This window comes from Monodon monoceros, unplaced genomic scaffold (assembly GCF_005190385.1).
Source record: "Monodon monoceros isolate NGI ecotype Baffin Bay Population unplaced genomic scaffold, NGI_Narwhal_1 Super_Scaffold_19, whole genome shotgun sequence".
In the NCBI taxonomy this organism is placed as follows: Eukaryota; Metazoa; Chordata; class Mammalia; order Artiodactyla; family Monodontidae; genus Monodon; species Monodon monoceros.
This window is the reverse complement of record NW_021703775.1, coordinates 69225783-69245354: the sequence shown is the minus strand read 5'-3', so window position 1 is coordinate 69245354 and position 19572 is coordinate 69225783. Positions and strand designations below refer to the sequence as shown.

The 19572-nt window shown below is 53.7% G+C and overlaps 1 protein-coding gene across 4 annotated transcripts in view; it reads right to left on the bottom strand.

The window, feature by feature from the left end:
• The window catches only part of ADCY3 (adenylate cyclase 3), an 81414-nt gene that overhangs the window by 2314 nt on the left and 59528 nt on the right, over positions 1-19572 (bottom strand). For 3 of the 4 annotated variants that reach the window (XM_029232090.1, XM_029232091.1, XM_029232093.1), the window contains 16 exons: positions 19339-19469; positions 18852-18963; positions 18471-18598; positions 17013-17171; positions 16075-16252; positions 12076-12195; positions 10571-10713; positions 10266-10427; positions 8902-8989; positions 7942-8058; positions 5872-6131; positions 5512-5577; positions 3933-4014; positions 2782-2940; positions 2125-2271; positions 1434-1553 (listed from right to left, as the gene is read on the bottom strand). In XM_029232090.1, the coding sequence (XP_029087923.1) occupies positions 1434-1553; positions 2125-2271; positions 2782-2940; positions 3933-4014; positions 5512-5577; positions 5872-6131; positions 7942-8058; positions 8902-8989; positions 10266-10427; positions 10571-10713; positions 12076-12195; positions 16075-16252; positions 17013-17171; positions 18471-18598; positions 18852-18963; positions 19339-19469 (2172 nt within the window). The remainder of the gene's footprint in view (positions 1-1433; positions 1554-2124; positions 2272-2781; positions 2941-3932; positions 4015-5511; positions 5578-5871; positions 6132-7941; positions 8059-8901; positions 8990-10265; positions 10428-10570; positions 10714-12075; positions 12196-16074; positions 16253-17012; positions 17172-18470; positions 18599-18851; positions 18964-19338; positions 19470-19572) is intronic. The other variant, XM_029232092.1, reaches the window with a different exon arrangement.

Genomic DNA, 19572 nt, shown 5'->3' with positions numbered 1-19572 from the left:
AGTAGGACTTACACTGTACAGCACAGTTGTGAAATAAACTAGGGTAATGTTTTAAGAACGGCCCTTGGGACCAGGGTCCCCACAGTTCATTTCCTCTCCCTCTGGCGCTAAGCACAGCTGGCCTCACAGGGCTGAGCTAACTGGAGAATAATCTGTCAGCCAGTGAGCGTTAACGACTCCCCTCTCCTAACAAAACCATTTCCCCAGCCCAGACATCTTCACTGTTACATAACTGTGTAGATAGTTCCTGCTCCCCGGTTCTTATGAAAGTATAGAGCACTAAGAGGGCATGGCCACAGGCACATGAAAAGATGCTCAACATTGCTAATTATTAGAGAAATGCAAATCAAAACTACAATGAGGTACCACCTCACACCAGTCAGAATGGCCATCATTAAAAAGTCTACAAATAACAAATGCTGGAGAGGGTGTGGAGAAAAGGGAACCCTCCTACACTGTTGGACCCCACTATGGAGGGTCCTCAAAAAACTAAAAATAGAGTTGCTGTATGTTCCTCCAGTCCTATTCCTCGGCATATATCTGGAGAAAATTTTAATTTGAAAAGATACGTGTACCCCAATGTTCACTGTAGCGATTCACAATAGCCAAGACATGGAAACAACCTAAATGTCCATCAGCAGATCAATGGATAAAGAAGATGTGGTACATATATACCATTTGCAGCAACATGAATAATGCCATTTGCAGCAACATGAATGTTGGACCTAGAGATTACCATGCTAAGTGAAGTAAGTGAAGCATTACCATGCTAAGTGAAGTAAGTCAGGAAGACAAATACCGTATGGTATCACTTACACGTGGGATCTATATGATACAAATGAACTTATCTATGAAACAGAAACAGACTCATGGATGTAGAGGACAGACTTGTGGTTGCCAAGGAGGTCGGGGGTTGGGGAGGGAGGGACTGGGAGTTTGGGGTTAGCAGATACCAACTATTATATGGAGAACGGTTAAACAAGGTCCTACTGTAGAGCACAGAGAACTATATTCAATATCCTGTAATAAACCATAATGGAAAAGAATACGAAAAAGAATGTATGTATATGTGTATAACTGAATCATTTTGCTGTACAGTACAAATAACATTGTAAATCAACTATACTTCAGTAAAATAAATTTAAAAAAAAAAAAAGAGGATATGGCCACAGTTACCTAAACCATCTCACGCCCGGCCTAAGCTGTGGAACAGCAGTGGGGGGCCATGTGTGTTCCCCTCTCTCTGCTTATTAAACTCGTAAACCTGGTTTTATATTTGCACCGCGTGGTGCTAGTTGGGTGTGTGTCTGTGACCCCTTCGCACAACAGTATTTAATGGCAGCTACTTTTATTATGACATCGTTTCCCACGTGCTACGTGTAGGCTGCCCCTCTCTTGCCCCATCTCCTCTAGACATTGAGCTGGTTAGCTACCTTGTTGGAGCTGGTAAAGCCATTGGTGTTGACATCTGGGGTGACTCCTGAAGCTGCCATGTAGGTGCTGCCAATGGTTTTGATCTTGGTGATGACCCGAAACTTGGGATTGTCCAGGAGCTGAGGCCAGCAGTAAGGAAGACAGAACTGTCAGCAGTCGACAGAGATGAATGAGCCACAACTAAATGACAGATTTGCCTGTTTACAGCAAGCCCACGAGACATCTAAGATGTTTTCCTGTAACAGCTTCATCCAGCCGACATCTGCCACATGATCCTGGGCCAATGTCCCGATATTCTGAGCCTCAGTTTCTACCACCTTAACACTGGGATGGAAGTGCCAGTCTCCTAGGGTGGGTGAGCATCTATGTAAAAGCATTTCCCCTGGTATACAAGTTACCTGATAAATGTCTACTGAATCTGAATTTGAGGGTAGGAGGAATCGGAGGAGCCTCAGGATCTTGTTTTGGCCAGACCTATGAACTTGTAGGTGATTTCCCAGGCTCTCACCTGGGACCCAACATCTCCAGATGGCTGGAGAAGCCCCTCTGTTACGCGGAGGGGCTTTTATGGGGAAACACAGCCAGAGTAACTCTCTTAACTTCCCTCTGACTTCTGCAGCCTTTCCTGGGCTGCAATCTGGAAGGGCTGGCTCTGTGGCAGGAGGAGGGGGGCGCAGGATGGTCACTTACAGAGTCAAAATCTGAGATGATCTCATTGAGGAAGCGCAGACACTCAATGCCACCGTTATTGATGCTCTCCTCTGTGTAGAAGTCAGCAAAGTTGGGCAGGGAGGCAAACATGACTCCAATCTCGTCATAAGACTGACTGTACAGCTCCTAAAAAGAGGCGGGGCCAAAGTGCTCAAAAAAGTCTAAGTGAATAATGTGCTACAGAAATGAATCTGTCTTCCATACCCATGACATGTGCACTCAGCTTTTTGGACACACACGTCCAAACTTTGAATTATTAGAAAGTAGCTCATCACAACAATTAATAACTAAAAAAGAGCTTCACTAGTCCCTGCAACAGCTCCAGCTCTGAGAAGAGGGTGGGGTGGAGCTGGGAAGTGAGGCATGAGAACCAGTCTGAGATGATCATGGTCGGCAGAAAGGTGGGCTCCACCAAGGCCTTGGCTTCTTAAATGGGCCTCCCAGAGGTGTGTGGCCCATGGAAGCAATGTCTATGGCAGTGCCCTTTACCAAGCCTGTGAAATTATTCTTTTGCTTCTAGTATTGTGGTGCTGGGTAGGTCCAGCCCTACCTGGGCCCCCAGGCCATGTCATAAGAAGACAGAAAGCCAGAAGATGACACACAGGCTCGTGGCTCCAGCACAGGGCCACCCCTCACCTCGTCTCTCTTCTTGGACCCCAGGAAATGGCGTGCCACGTGCTCAGGCAACATGTTAGTGACCAAGGCCTCGTTCCAGCGTCTCATTTCATAGACACGTTCCTTCTGGTCGTGGACCTCAATCTTCCATAAGAACAGTGTCCGTGCCAGCTTCTCCACCTATGGACACAGACATAGGTAAGGTGTGAGCTCTAAGCTGGCCATCTGAGGGAATTCCCTCCTGGCCCAGTGGTTAGGACTCAGTGCTTTCACTGCCGTGTCCCGGGTTCAATCCCTGGCTGGGGAACTAAGATCCCACAAGCTGTTCAGCACAGCCAAAAAAAAAAGAAAGAAAGAAAGAGAAAGCTGGCCATTTGATAGGAAGACGAAAAATGTGAACTTATTTCCAACATGGAAAGACTGAAAGGAAAACGGCTAATGGCAAGGGAAATGAGACCCAGAAAGGTTCACCTCATCAAAAAGGCCACCCTACAGGTGCAGTGAGGATCCCAGCCCCTTTGGTTACAGGAAGATGTGAGAGGTATTCTGGATGTGTGGGGCGTCCTGGGACATAATTTTAGCTACAGGTCTGCCCTGTGGGTGGTGGCAGCAGTGGGATCTCCTAGCCCAGGGAGGAGTCGTCCCCATTTCCAGCAGGCTCCATTTCGTCAAGAAGTGGCTGGGGGTGGCTGTAGTTCCCCGACAAGCCACTGGGTGGCACCTGAGCTAACAGGGAAGTGAGTCTCTCACGAGGGTACTTCCTTCCCTCTCTTCCTCTTTTTCCTTTTAACCAAACAAAAACGTCATCAGCTTCTTTCCCTTTATTTTCTGGCTCCGTAGTCAGTGTGTTAGTGACCCTCAGAGCCTGGGTGAGTGGAGATCCATGAGCCGCTGGCCTAGGGAATAGAGATTTTATCCAGGCTTTTGTGCCCCTCCCCCAGGCTTCCTTCAGTTTCCCGCAGGAGGTCAGAGGGAATAGGTAAGAACTGTTGCTCCTGTACTACTGAGGAAGAAACCAGAAACTGGCAGAGGTGGTGGCCTGACCAGGGTCACATGCCATGTGGGGTAAGGAAACCAGCATTCCCCAGGAGCTTGGTTTCCTAGGTCCTGGGGCTGCTTCTCCAGAGGCCCCAAAAGGTCTGCGCAGAAGAGGAGGGTGTGCAGGCACTCACGTGGCGGGAGAAGTAGTAGAAACTGAGCATCATGACGAAGATCATCACCGTCATCGAGCACTTGGATGGCACCAGGGGCAGCCTGTGGGACCGAGGACAATTCAGCTGAAGGGCACCGTGCTGCCCGCTGACAAGGGAGCCTTATTCCCTCTAATCTGGCTGTGCTGTTTCCTGTCACCCAGAAACTTTTCTCAGCAGCTTAAGCACCTTTGCATCAAGTCCGGATGCCCACCGGGCAGTAAAGCTTTCTGAAATCATTGGGTTTTTGTCTTAACAGCCAACCAACTCCTGGCTCCTCCCGGCTGGACTTGGAATCCACATCAGGCCTTCGGGGATGCTCCCCAGATGTTGAATAAACACTGCATCACCTGACTGATCACAGAAGTAGCTGCAACCATCTAGGAATCTGGAGACGGGACTAACTAACATCTCAGTGATGGGATGAGGGCACAGTTCCACCATGCTTTTGTATAACTGTCACCCATATTTTTGTGTGGAGCTGTACATCATTTCCATTACTGTACAGTATTCTATTATATGACTATACCACGATTTATATATCTGTTCGTTGTTGATGTCATTTGGGTCGTTCTCATTTGTTTTGGATGTTTGTAGGTGTGTGTGGCTATTATAAACAATGCAACTGCGGACATTCTTATGTATCCTGGGACATATATGTGCATTCGTTTCTCTAAGCTGTACACGTAGCTGTGGAATTGCTGGGTCATAGGTCTACTTTCAACTGTACTAATTAACTCCAAATTGTTTTCTAAAATGGTTGTACCAGTTTATACTCCCACCAGGAATGTATGCATTACCATTATTATACAGGATGTGATCAGACTTCTTAATTTTCGCCAAACTGATAGGGGTGTGATGGTCTTTCACAGTGGTCTTAATTTGCATGACCTCGGTTACCTGAATGCCTTTCATTTATTAGTGCCCAGTTAGATTTCTTCTTTTGCGAAATGCTCTTCAAGTCTTCTACCCACCTTCTGTAGGTCATCTTTTTTTTTTTTTAAACTTACTTAAAAGTCTAGTCAAGTCACTGAATCATACAATTCTAAAACTTTAGAGCTAGAAGGGACCTTGAAGAACTTCTAGTCTGATATCCTCTTCAAGAGATGAAAACTGAGACTCAGGAAAAGTGGCCTGCCTGAGGCCCCACAGAGAATCACTGCGGCAGGGTTCAGAATCCAGGTCTTCTAGTTTGAATGCAACAGTGTTCCTTCCTGCTCCTGTTTCTGCCGTCTGTCCTGCCAGCCAGTAAACGCAGCTGTCCTCCACCTGGCTGCTCTCCTTTCACCTCAGCCCAGCCTGCTCTCTGTCCCACCCTCTAAACCACACTGCTCGCCAGGCCTCGCTCTCTTTGACTCAGGAGAGGCCAGCGTGGCCAGATGAGCACTAAAGTCTGCTGCAGGCTCCCTACAGAAACACACACTCACTTCTCCGGCCTGACTATCCCACGTCACGTGCCTCTGGAAGGATGAGACCATGGGGCCTTGGCCTGTTGTATTCCCTGCCTCTAGAAGAAAGGGGCCGAAAACACAGACCAGGATGGGAAAGTGGTCACCCTTACCTGTCAGTGCCATTGAGCCCAGGGCTGGAAAGTACCTGCATCTTCTCTAAGGCCACCATCGGAAAGCTGTTGGGACAGATAATAGCACACTCAGGCCCCATCGGGTACAACAGACTGGTGCCCAGCCAAACACTGACGTGACCCAGATCTTCAACTCCTCAAGAAGGGGAAGGATGTGTCCTGGGATCACAGCCAACCAGTGGCCCGTCTGTGAGAAACCACAAACCCTGATTCCCATACAAGCCGTGGATGAGCCCTAGAGACAGACGGCCAGCTCAGTGCAGACCCATGACCTTGAAACGGGGCCTGGGGGGTGGGAGGAAGGAGACTATGCAGATCCCCAAACAGGCTTCATCTTACTCGTGTTCCTGGAAGCGTCTGCGGTCGTATTCATCAAAGATGGGGCGCCAGGCGTACATGTTGATGACGGCCACAACCCCTGCGATGAGCAGCATGAGTGTCAGCTTGACCATGTGGCTGACCTGCACCAGCATGATGGTGGCGATCAGGGACAGCACAGCGACGTAGTTGTAATACTTGGGGTTCTCCACGCAGCCGTCCTCTATCTGCACCCTTGAGGTGCCGTTGGTGGGTCCCATGTAGTACTGGAGACAGCTAAGCTGGAGGCCAGGACCGTAGGGGAGAGCACGGGGTGCAAGGGGACAGCAGACACTGGTCAGAGAAGGCGGGGCTGTGGCAGCTGCCACTTCCCACGGCTCCCTCAGAAACACCGAGAAAGAAGAAAAATTTACCAGGGCACAGTAATACAAAAGTCAGTTAACTCCTGCTAAGAGCTTTACCATCATCTCCTCTGATGGTCATGAAAATTCTCTGAGTATTTTAGTGCTGCCACCATCATAGGGAAAATTCGGAGAGGCCGCCCTTGCCCAAAGTGATGCAATTAGCAAGCAGCAAAGCCAGAACCAGGAGTCCGCTCGTTAGGTTTCAAACCCAACGTGCACTTGCCCACAGCACTCTGTTGCTTCCGGAGGGGCCGTGAGCCAGCCAGGCTGCCCCTCAGAGCTTCACTGCGACGGCAGCCAGTATCCACTCAAACCCTTCATTTCTGGAGTCTGGTCGCCGGTCCCACTGCTGGGCAGACGTGGTCAATGGAAAGTGCATCCATAAACCGAATCGAACCTACTTTTCTTCATGTTCACCCACTGGCGCTTGTCTGGCTTTGGGGAGGCTCTCAGCATGGGAGTCTAGCACGTGCAAAGTTTCACACCTCCCTAGTTTTTCTCCCCTCCACAGGACTTCCAGATGTCCTGCCAGTGTCCATGACCCTGTCAAACAGTGGCCCCCAGACCTCGGCACCAGGCTTCAGGGGGGTGTCCTGACACGCAAGGGGCCCAGGCCTTTTCTTCCCTGCCCTGTGGCCACCAGCAACCCCTGGGCGTGTCAGGTTCTGGAGCTCCTAACTCCATTCCTGTTGGACTTCGGATCAACTGGCCCTAGGGCTTCTCACATACACTGCTACCAGAATAAGTCTCCAAGCTGACCTTTCTCCCATGCTTCAATTGTTAAAAATAAAGCAAATAATATAACATTATATTTGCAAAAAGCAGGACTCTGAGAGTGTATCTAGTACAGTACTACCAACATTGGAGGGAGCTGGGAGGCCTGACCAGAGAGCACCAGTGACAGCTCCAAGTGCCCAGTGTTCAGGAACTGGCTGGTGGCTTCCCACTGCCATCCCTTCTCCCCAAGAAAGCCTCTGCTGCCCCCTCACGGGACCCGCGTGAACTGAGGACAACAGAGCAGAGGATTTCGTCTACCGCTAGCCATCTGGGCTCAGTGAAATTGCCGTCCCAGTGACCCACCTCTGGAAGGTGTGGCCTTGTTCAAATGGATGAAGGCCAAACAGGAGCGCTCCTCTGGTGGAGCCGGTTTACCTCCCTCGTCCTGATGGATGCCTGATGCTAGCCACACTGTAGGGAATACTTAAGATACACAGAAAGCTTAGGAGTATTGGGGCCCCTGAACAGTGAGACATGGAGAGAGAAAACACAGGACAGGGATTTAGGACTGCTTCAATTCTCCACTCTGTTACACTTATTGGCTGTGTGACCTAAAACAAGTGATTTAACCTCTCTGAGCATCATTTTTTTCACATGAAACTACAGATGATACCGACCTCTCGGGATTGTTACAGAGATTAAATGAGACAACATATGTAAACCACCCAGACGGGAGCTGGTGCCTGGCGCTGGGCTCCTGGACCCGGGGAGAGTGAGGAACTGGGGAAGACAAGGCAGCCTCAGAGGCATCCCGGGGATAAGACCCCGCCGTTTGGCCAGGATGATCATTTAGGAACCTAAGTGCCACTCCAAACCTGTGTCTACTGGGGGTGGGGAAATGGGCTGGCAACTGCTCACGCAGGCTAATCCAGAGAGTGGGCGTCCCTTCAACAGGACAGCAGGGGCTCACCATGTCCACGACGTTTGCCATGACCAGAATGAAGATGGCCAGCATGGCCCAGGTGTTCCTGGCCCAGCGCGTCCGGTCGATCCAAGTCGAGAAGGCCACGATCTTCTTAGGAAAGGCCTAGAAGGATGGAATTTCCAGGCCCTTGTGTCTTGACGGCTTTCCCCCCTGTAAACATGACTGCTAACCACTCTGCTTGCTCCCATACTTCCCAGGAACCTGGAAAGTAATGCCGCGTGCGTGCGTCAACCAAAACCTGGCTGCGGCAGAACCGAGAAGGTGCGCGGGTCCCGGCTCTGTCTGCCCGTCCTGCTGGATGTGCAGGTGACACACCACGACTGCCAGGTATCAGGGCCCTTCCCAGAGCTGCGCGGCGACCGGCCTGAGCCTGTGGGCCGCACCACCAGCAGCAGTCCGCTCACTGTCGCTGGGCGGCAAAGCCACGTTGGGGGAGAATTTTCAGGGCCGGCCGTCTTTGCCTGGCTACGTACTCCTGCTTTCCCTGGGTCAGTGTACCTAAATCCCCCAAGTTACTCACAAGCCACCTGCCAAATTAATTTTCCTAAAATGCTGCTTTTCCCTTTTTTTTCTGATCAAAAACTCTGCCTGACACCCAGTGCTTATAGGAGAAAGTCTCAATCCCTGTGTGTGGCTTTCAGGGTCTTTCACAACTGGAGCCATTCCACCTTCTAGCTGGGCCTTCACTGCTTTTCTACACAGGTTCCCATTTATGTAGACTCTGGCTCACCCACCCACGCGTGCTCCGGGGCCTGGCCCAAAGTGGGTGCAGAGCCGATAATGAAGACGTGTATAATGAATGAATGGATGAGTGCCTGAGCCACCCCAACGGAAGTCCTCTACTTGTCAGGATCTGACAGGACACAACTCCATCAATACGCACTTTCACGGGGAGCGATGCTCACTTCCAGACAGCTCTGAGCCAAAAGGAAAAGTGCTTCTTACCCGAGGAAAGATGGCAGCCAGTGAGCAGACGGTCAGGATCAGGAGCAGGACCTCGCCAACCACAAAGGTCACATAGTTTGTCATCAGCCTGCGAGAGAGAGAAAACAATCTAGGAGAGGACCAGAGGGAGTAGTGCGCTGGGTCAGGGGCCAGGACAGTAAAGGAAGGGAGACAGAGGGCAGGCCCCCTAAGCAAGGCACAAGCCTGTACCCGAGAAGTTCCATGTCATACCAGGGAGTTGCTGCCGGCTGTGTGCAGGGCCTGGGGACACGGGACCCTCCCCAGCTGCAACTGTTCTTTGGGACATTTCTTAAAGAAGGACAGACTCACAGATGCCCTGGGCAGAGCCCAGTAAAACCTGGGAAGGGATTCTTAGGAGCAAGCATTCTGCCGTGCCGCAATGATGAAAGGGGAGAGCACAGAAGAGAGCCGCTCGCTGCCGAGGGCTGCTGAGGGTTACAGCGTTCACCGCTGTATCCCTGACCTTAGCCCCAGGCACAAAGTAGACAGCAAATATTTGTGAAGTGAATGAATGAATTTGGTCCTCACAATAGTTCTGAGTTAGCGAGGACAGGTTTTATTATCTTCAGATCGTCGTCGTCATCTTTCACTTTACAGATGACTAAACTGATACTCCAGGAACCCTTAGTGATGCACCCAAGGTCACAGAAGAAATAAGCGAGCGAGCCGAGTCCAGAACCTAGGACCACGTGACAAGTCCAAGGCTCTTTAAGTTCCCCAAAGTGTGATCAGAAGAGGGCTCCACACCCCCTCCTTTCTGGTGGGGAATCCCTGAGCTGGAGGGAGCTGCTGATCGGCCACGGGGAGGAAGGAGGGAGGGAGGGGGCAGCCATCCTTCAGCTGGGCTTCAGCAGATGGGGCAAGGATTCCAGAACACCCTGCCTTGCCCCAGAGGACTTGCTGCCGTGAGAGAGGCCAGTCTGCACCCAGAGCCTGAAATCTGTCTTTTGTAACACGAGCCAAGAAAGGGAGCCGATGAGCCGTGGTGACCGAGATTGAGGAGCGCCCCCGTCCTGTCTCCTTGTCCCAGAGCCACTCAGACCCACCCAGCCAAGGTCTCCATCCCCCCGGACCCTTCCTCCCTCAGCCTTCTCAACCCTGGTGTGACCCCCACTTTGACGCGAGTGCTATTCTAGGACCCAGGAGCAGAGAGAAGGAAGGGGGTCCACGGCGCAGTCCCAGCATTCCCGGGGGCTGCTCCGGGGGATGGGGGGCAAGGAACAGAGCCTGCGCCCCTATGTCAGGCTCCAGCTGAGGCCCACACCCCGCAGGCCTCTGGCCTAGGAAGCTCGTCATCTTCCACCCTCCCCTGGCTGTCAGGGCCTGCCCTGCCCCTCCCTCACCAGGGGTCGATGAGAATCTCAACCAGGGCGGTGCAGAGCAGGACGACGCAGGAACAGCTGAAGGCGGCCCCACTCTGCTTCTCCTTCTCCACCGAGTAGCGGGTTTCCATCTCGCGGTCCATGAACCGCATGGACAGGAAGAAGGTGTTTCTCTTCTTCACTCTGCAGTGCAAACAAGCCCTATGAGATGCAAGCATCACATCTGTCTCTGCCCGCCAGGAAGGGGCCGTATTTACGATGACTGACTTCCTGGACCCCACGCTGGGGCCAGACAAGGCACGTGCCAAGGGCAAGGGGCCACTTACACCTGGGCAGACTCCCGCTCCAGCAGGGCCTCGTTGAGCAGCTGGTTGAGCTCGTGCTCGTCCTCGGAGGCGTCCACCACGCGATCGGCCAGGTCCTGAAGCCGCAGCCTCCGGCGAGGGTTGGGGAACGAGGGGTTGTCAGCCTGCAAGGCAGTGTGGCAGAGTTGGGGGGCAGGCGGGATGGAGGGGGGAGAAGTTGGCGAAAGACAGGGTGGTGTTGGGAGTGGGAGACCTGGAATTTGAGACTGCTGCTGGGTCAGCGGGGTCCTGGCACCTCCTGCTACGAGGATGGGGGTGTCGCACAGCCATACCCTTCGGCATCCTTGGGGATGTAGAAGACCCCCAACCCTACGCTTAAGGGCGCTCTTAAAGGAGCTCAGATCTGGCTCATTTAGGGGAGGAAGACCTGAGGGGGAAATCTATGGAGAGAAAATAACACCCTTATTGCTAGTGGGGTGGTAGGACTGGGGTACCCCCTACCATTTTTATTCCTGGTCACGAAGGAAAAGCCTCCGCTCCAAACACATGAATCCAGACTATGGTTACACAGCCATAAGCCCAAATAACAACTGGGAACGGGCTGATCAGCGCTGTCTGCACCGGTCTAAGAGTGTGTCTGGAAGCCACAATCCAGATACCCCGGGCTTAAGCTCAGGCGTGCTGCTGGTTGAGTCTGACCCCGTATAATCCATGTCCCCCCAGCCCCAATTTTCTTCTAACATGATGTGGATGTTCTCTGTCCCTGAAGCGTGTCGGGAGCAGTGCGACACTGGCTAATTGTGAGGAAAGAAAATCTCAGGCTGCTAAGCCTCTGTGTCCTTCCTGTGAGTGAGTCACACTGAGTCTGTACTAACACTTTCGATCAAGAAACTCACAATAGGGAAAAGTTACTGAGTGCTGTGGTGCTCAAGGAAAACCCAGTTTATCTTCATCCCTCTACCCTTGTCTTGCAGTACGTATCTACAGGCACGGGGCAGTTCTGTCTCCCCTGCAGCGAGACTAGCGGTGTGGCCGACCAGCTCACGGCAGCCTCCGCGAGGCTGAGACCCGTCTCAGCACTGGCCTCTGTCGGTGGATATACTCAGGAAGCTCTTTAGTAGTGGATGGATCCTGGACGCTCTCCCAAGGTGCACCCCATCCTCAGGGGGCCATCCTGTTCATTCTTTTGGAAACCCCTCATCTGTGCACAGGACTTGTGGGGTTTGGACCTAGCCAGAGAGGTGAGCCCAGCCCTTTAGTGTCACTTCTGAAACAGCCCTGGATCCTAGAGAAATTTCCGTGGGTGTCCTCACTGCCCTCAGATCTCTAGGATTCTGGGACATGGGAGCCAGACAAGGCCTCAGAGGTGAGCACCTCTTCTGACTTCAGCCACCTCCACCCCATGTAACTGACGAGGAGACAGTGAGGCCAGGGGGCGGGGCAGTGACCAGCCCAAGGTTACACAGCCACCAAAGACAGAGGCCAGGCTAGGGGCCAGGCCATCCCGGGCCTCGCCCCGCACGTACCTGGGCATCTGGCTCCTCGGACGTGGAGCCGCTGGTGTGGATGCTCCCGTTGGGCTCCTTGGTCTCAATGAGGGCAGGGGAGCCGGGCTTTGAGGAAGGTGGCGCTCCGTTCAGCAGAGCCTGCAGCAGGAGGGAGTGGCCGTCAGGAGCCCCCAGGCACTGCCAGATGTCCACCCAGCGTGGGGTTGGTCTACTCTCAGTCTGGAATCTTCCCACCAGAGTTCAGAGGCCTTGTAACCTTAGAAATCTCACTATTCAGTTCCTTCTCTAGACCATCAATTTTAAAACGCTGTAATTTTCTAGTATCCATTTCTAGTATTACAACTTTTCTAAGCAGAGAAAGACCCTATTGTTCCAACTCCTATTTTTAAAACAGTAACTCAGTGACACAGTGATTCACAGAGATCTTTTCTGGGGTCGAGCCCTGTCAAATGCCTTCCAAAAGTCTGAATAAATTCCATAAACCAATTTCCCCAATGATTATTTAATTTACTCTGTCAAGGAAAAATACTGCTCTATACAGGAAAACAGCTCATTCATTCATTTACCAAGTATTTACTGGGTACCTACTGTGTGACAGGAACTGTTGTAACTCCTGGGGACACACAATGTCCTAACCTCAGAGCCCACCTTCTAGTGAGGACGGCTGGACATCAGCAAAGTAAAGAAGTAAATGATTACAGAAGGTCAGAGGGCAGTGCTCTGGAGAGGTGTAGGCAAGGGACACAGGGATTGCTAGGGAGTGACGGTAAGGGGAGTGGGGGAGGTGTCACCATGAAGATGACATTTCCATGAAGACCCGGAGCACATCATGCGGCTCTCAGGGACGGGTTCCAGCAAGCGGAAGCCTGGAGCGGGCTGGAGGCCCGGAGTGTCTGAGCAGCAGCCAGGAGGGCAGCGCTGCCCGAGCCCAGTGAGTGAAAGGGGCAGGGCGGTGAGGACCTGCTGGATGGGGTTCCTGACCTCAGGGGACTTTGGCTCTTCCTCTGAGATGGGGACCGAAGGAGGGTGTGGAGTGGGCAGTGCGGGGCGGGGGTGTGTGTGTGTGTGTGTGTGTGACATGATTTCACCTAACACCCCAGCAGGATCACTCTGGCTGCTGTGTGGAGACGGGGATGGGGGGCGGCGCAGAGCAGGGCAACAGACTGGGAGACCACTGCGCTGACCCAGGCATGAGATGGCTCGGACGAGACGGCGGCTGCCAGGGTGTGAGGAGAGCGGGGCGAGAGCTATAGCTTGCAGGGAGGGGCTCACGGATTGTAGAGGGGGGTCAGGATGTCTCCAAAGGTTTGGGGCTGAGCAGTGAAAAGAACGGAGTTGCCACTGATTGAGACGGGGAAGACTGAGGAAGAGCGTGTTGTAGGGTAGAGAGATCAGGAGCTCAGCTTTGGACCTGTTATATACACAGTTGGAGATGCACACGTGGCTGCAAGTTTAGTGCAGGGATGCCGGTTGGGGCTGAGATCTCAATTTGGGAGTTGTCAGAGATGGCATTTAAAACAACTGAATGAGGGCTTCCCTGGTGGCGCAGTGGCTGAGAGTCCGTCTGCCGATGCAGGGGACACGGGTTTGTGCCCCGGTCCGGAAAGATCCCACATGCCGCAGAGCGGCTGGGCCCGTGAGCCATGGACGCTGAGCCTGCGCTCTGCAACGGGAGAGGCCACAACAGTGAGAGGCCCGCGTACCGCAAAAAAATAAAACAAACAAACAAAAAACAACTGAATGAGACTAACAGCAAGGTCAGTATAGATGGGAGGTATCTTTTTAACACTCTGGAAAGGATCCACTGTGACAATTCCCCTCACACTCTCCTCCTTATCACTTTGTTCAGCTAAACCCCGGGGAGAGGCTTCTGCAGATGGAACGGTATTTGCTCCTATGAGGCCCAGGGAAGCCGCCCGTCACCACTTTCCCTACTGCTTCCCATTATCGCTCACACATCATTCACGCGTTTATCTCTGCGCTCGACTACTTCTGACTGACTGCTGAGCGGGTTTGGTGATTTGCTGACATGGCCTTCTCGGAGCACAGCTTGAGTTGGAGACATCTTCAACAATTACTGAGCTAATCACATGGGCTTCTGATAATGGCTAAGTTGTTCACTTAACGCACACTGGGGGCTGACAGTTGCTGCAGCGCCTTGTAGGGAAGACGACTGGTATAATCGACAGCAGCTCAACTTCTAAGTTCCCCGAGACAGATGCAGCACAGCGCTGGGCACGAAGCGGAAGCCTGATACACAGCTGACGAGCACGGTATGACAGAAGGCTCAGCTCTCTAACAAGCAAGAAGCGTCTACAAACCAGAGGCGGAAAAAGCCCTCAGAGGTTAGATGTGAATATGCAATTCACAGAAGAAAATCACCAGACTGACAACCATGTTACAAGTGTCCAGTCTTACTAATAACTAAAGAAACGCGATTAAAACAATAAGATACCGTGGGTTCATCTTTCAACTGAACGAAGAAAAAAAGTGAGGAGAGAGCCAGCACAGGCACGGGGAGGGTGGCAGGAGGTAAGTAGCAGGCACATGGGTTAAACTTTCAAGGTACAGAACCTTTAACCCAGCTTTTCCACTTTGCGACATCTACGTTTTTTAGGTAGGGGCACTAAGAAACAGTTAAAAGTCAACTTTACAACACAATGAAAACCTGGATTGCCCCAAAACATCAGGAAAATTAGTTTTGAAGGGAACAGCGCCCACGTTTCCATGAGAAATGGGCCCCCTCATTTGTCTGACGGAGCATTTACGAAGAAGTCTAACTCCCGTTCATTGGAAGCTGTCGCCTGTGCTCCTGTCCTGTGTGGCAGCACCCAGGCCATGGGGCTCAACGGCCCACAGCCCGGACCCCACTCCTACTCACCCCAGAGCCTCTGTGCTAGTATTTTAAGCTACACGTCCACGTACTCAACTTTTCTCTAATTGGAAAACTGAATAATGACTCCTGCACACCAGCTTCGTAAAGACACTGCTGCCAGGGCCCCATCCGTAACCCTCCCGGGGGTGTCAGGTGCCAAGAACAACTCCTGAGTCAAATGACGCACCATGCAAGGGTTGATTAAATAAAATGAGAAAATGCAAGATTAGAACGATCAGGAATGAGTGTGGTTGTCACAAAGATACGTTTGACTGCTGCCCTATGACTTCAAGGTGGTCACCAGTACAACCAAATTTGTGGGTAATTTTTTAAAGGAACAGCATTTTTAAATGTACTAAAAACGTTTTTTGCCAGAAATGATAAATGTTCCGTCACTTCACAAAGGTAGCTGATTTCTCAAATTGTTGTCAATCACCATCTTGTAGAATAGCTTAGAAGATGCATTGTTCATTTGTTCCAGTGAACATATTGAAGTTGTACATGTAGCACTCTTTTTTTAAAAAATAAATTTATTTATTTATTTTTGGCTGCGTTGGGTCTTCGTTGCTCCACACAGGCTTTCTCTAGTTGTGGCGAGCGGGGGCTACTCTTCGTTGCGGTACGCGGGCTTCTCATTTTGGTGGCTTCTCTTGTTGCAGAGCGAGGGCTCTAGGCGCACAGACTTCAGTAGTTGTGGCCCGCGGGCTCAGTAGTTGTGGCTCGCGGGCTTAGTTGCTCTGCAGTGTATGGGATCTTCCGGGACCAGGGCTTGAACCCATGTCCCCTGCACTGGCAGGCAGATTCTTAACCACTGCGCCACCAGGGAAGTCCCCTAGCACTCTTAAAATATAAAGACTCAATAATTTTGTGACAAGGTCAAGTCTCATTTCATGGGGCTCCACTTTCCGCCGTGACATTTCCTAATTTTCTGCAAGACAGCTTCCTACTTTTCTGAGTTCTTTAGAGCATTTACTGTAGCTCAGACTTCACACTGGGCACGAAATATTTAGCTCGTACTACCCTTTGCTCCAACACTCAGCAGCTAGCGGGACCTCTCACAGTCCTGCCAACTCTTCTACAATCTCACCTCCAATCCCTGCCTTTCCCTCCCTGCCGGCCCAGGGGGTGGGTGGAGGACTCACCGAGCCGCTGAGGCCATTTTGGGCAGCTGTCCTCTTCACCTCTGGCTTGGACGCAATGATGAGGTAGGTTTCGATGCCCTTCTCATCCAGGTAATCACAGCGGCTGCCCCCATCGCCTGGCTCCACGTCGAACTCGCCTTTCAGGCAGTCCATGGTGCTCTGGGAGATGTGCACACGCCTGGGTTCCGGCGAGAGGGGCCCTGAGCACAGGCCCCGTGGCAGCCCCCGCCCTACCCCCGGGGACAGAGGCGGAGCGGTGACGGGCAAGTCCTGGCGCTAAGTGGCTGTGTAGGCAGCCCGGCACCTCCCCTTCCCTGAGCCTCAGCTTCAATCCATGAGACAGTTTGTCCTCAGGCTGCTGAGGGTATCAAATGAGATGAGGAATTTGAAGTCTGCTCTGAACACTAAGGTCAGAAGGCCTGGTTATCATCCACCTGGTGTGATTCTCCGCTGCAACACCTGCTGTCAGGGGGTAATAGCCCATTTCTGGGGAGTCACCACTAGGGAAAGAACTGTCACTGCCTCCGAGAGAAGCCCCCTGACCCAGGCGGGGAAGGTTTCACCGCATCCTTGGTCCACTCTGCCCCACCTGACTGGCCGAGTCTGTAAAGAACTCAGGAAAGATGTGCAGGTGCCTTAGAGCCTGTTAGGAGACTCTCACTGCTAACAGTGCCCTTCGGGGTGACCTGCGCACTGAAGGAGCTCCAGCCCTGACCTCAGAGCCCCGAGGCCCCGCAGAGGGTAAAGGGGGCAGGAGGACAGACTCCTGCAGAGCCCTGGGCAGGAAAGGCCCAGGAGGCAGGCCCTGGAAGAAGAACACTGCTCCTGGGTGGGAAGGGCTGCTTCCTCGAGGCCCCTTGTCCCTCGTCTCGGCCATAACCCTGAGGGATGGATGGGACAGTCCCCTCCTCTGGCCCCAGGAAGGAACGCGCGCTCACCCGGGGATGCCGCCAGCCTCCATCTTGTTGGCCACGGTGACATCGGTGGACCACACGTCGTACTGCCAGCGCTTCTGGCCCAGGACACCCCCCAGCACGGTGCCTGTGTGCACCCCGACTCGCATGTCCACCCCAGTCTTCGTCTTCTCCCGTACATACCTGCCAGGTACACACAGAAAGGAGGAGGGGTCAGGCCTGCCCACAGCCAGGTGGCCAGTCCCCTCCCCAGCCCCCCAGTGGGAGGAATTCTGCACAGCCTTCCTCGCCTCCAGGCTACAGGGCCTACAGGCTGCCCCCATTGCTTTCTGCCCACATCTGAGTCACCCACAGCTGGGGCTACAGTAGGCAGTGGCCAAGGCCAGACTCAGCAACCACAGGCCAGTGTGATTCGGGGTGGGGATGGAGGAGCAGGAAACAGCAGAGACCCTCTGCCCCTGAGGGACCTCCACCTGTTCTCTTCCAGCCATCCGTTTACTCATTTGTGCAGCTGACCTTCACTGAGCGCCTACTATGTGCCAGGCCCTGCGCTGCGTGCTGTGTGTGCAGAGGGGAAGAGCTCCTTGCTTGAGAGCTCCAGGAGGAGACAAACACGAATTTCAGCACTTTGCCCACCAGTGATGGGAGCAGAGGTAAGAGTCTCTGACCCTGAACTATGGCCCCCGGGGAAAGGCAGCATCTGCTTCTTTCCAGCCAGTCCTGGGGGGGCTTCAACCGGGGAGACAGTGAAAACGCAAAACCACCCCCTTGGAGACGGCGGGGAAGCACACGCCCAATTCCTGGACTCAGCAAGGGGCTTGCGGGGGCTGATACCACCCAGGGCCCACCAGAGGCCTTGAGTCGACGGCAGGGAGCAACCCCCCCCCCCCACCAGGGACCTCCAAGCCCACAGGCGCAGTGACAGCAGTGGGGAAGAGCCGGGGAGGCAGAGTTCACCACCCTAGAGGCTCACAGGGGTGCAGGCAGGAGCCTTGGCCGGAGCTCAGAAGCCAGGGTTCCAGTCCCATCTCTGCTGCCCAAACACCTCGTGACCTCAGCAGTCACTTCACTGCTGTACCCGGGCTTCCTGATCCAAGGGATGGGCATGGAGATCTCTGAGCCTATCTGTCCTGGGGGTCATGGTGAGAAAACACGGAGAGAAGAGAGAGATGGCGGGGACACTTGGGAGGAAAAGAAAGCAAATGGAAGGTGGCAGAATTTCATGACGACTGCACCTTCCAGCAGAAAAAACTAGTGTGGACTAAAGCTAGAAAAGGATCCCTTGGAGGCTGCAGTTTCCCTCAGCTATGAGGAAGGTAAGCCTAGCCCGACTTCCCAGAGCCTGGGACTGACCATGCCGCACCCACCTCATCCCCTGACGAGCCCGGCTCGGGGGCCTCGGGATGCACAGGGCCCACCGAGACAGAGCAGCGCGGCAGGCGTGCTGGTGCCGGAGCCGGGACCCACGCTCCCCCCACTTACGAGATGGCCTCCACCATGGCGAGCCCCATGAGGATGGAGCAGACGGCGTGGTCCTCCCGGTAGTCAGGCAGCCCACAGATGCAGTAGTAACAGTCGCCCAGAATCTTAATCCGCAGCTGGTGGTATTTCTGAAAGGGCGGGTCCTGAGCCCCTCCCCAGCGGGGGGGCGGGGCAAAGAGAGCAGAGGACGGATGGGCGGGCGGAAGTCCTGGGGCAGGTCCTGAGTCCCTCCTCGGCAAGGGGGGGTGAGGGGCAAAGAAAGCAGAGGACGGATGGGTGGGCGGAAGTCCTGGGAGCCGGAGGAGGAGGGGAAGGCCCAGGTCACGAGGATGGCGCCCCCCACCCCTCCCCGGAAAGCTGGGCGAGGGTCAAGGTACTTACGGCCGCCAGCTTGTCGAAGCGGGCAAAGAGCTCATTGAGGAGCTTCACGAGCTCTTGGGCGCTGCAGGCTGAAGACAGCTGGGTGAAGCCCACGATGTCGGCAAAGAGGATGCTGCGGAGGGGGAGGCAGGCCCTGGTGGTGAGGACCCGCGCGGCATGCCGAGCTCCACGCTGCCCACCGCCAGCTCCCGCTCCAGCCCTCAGGCGGCCAGGTCCCTGCTCGAGCCCCGAAGTGGTGAGACCCTGGCACGTGCCGGGTGCACTCAGGGCTCCAGCGTTTAGCTTATCTCGCGGGTGGCGTCTGTACAATGACGGGCCTGGACCACGGGACCCGTCTCGGCCCCAACATCTGGCAGCAAGGTGGCCCCTGCGGGGGCTGAGGCTCACACTGTGGGGTGGCCGTGTTTCCAGTGCCGGGAAGACTCTTGAACCCCGCAGTGCCCCCGAGTGTCCTGCGCTCGGAGCCCCAGGCCTGCGGCCGGCGCACCTGACATTCTCGTGGCGGTACATGTACATGGTGTTGAACTGCTGCTGGTCCTTCTGGCTCTCGTCCTTCTTCATGTCCTTCAGCATCTCGTCTGCCACGTGCTTGGGCAGGATGGAAAGCATAAGGTTCTCCTGTGGGGGAGGAGAGACTGAGTGGGGAGGGCAGGGGCAGGCGCGGACACTCTGGGAAGAAACGCCCTTATCCTGGTGACAGGTGTCAGCCAGGAGCCAGGTG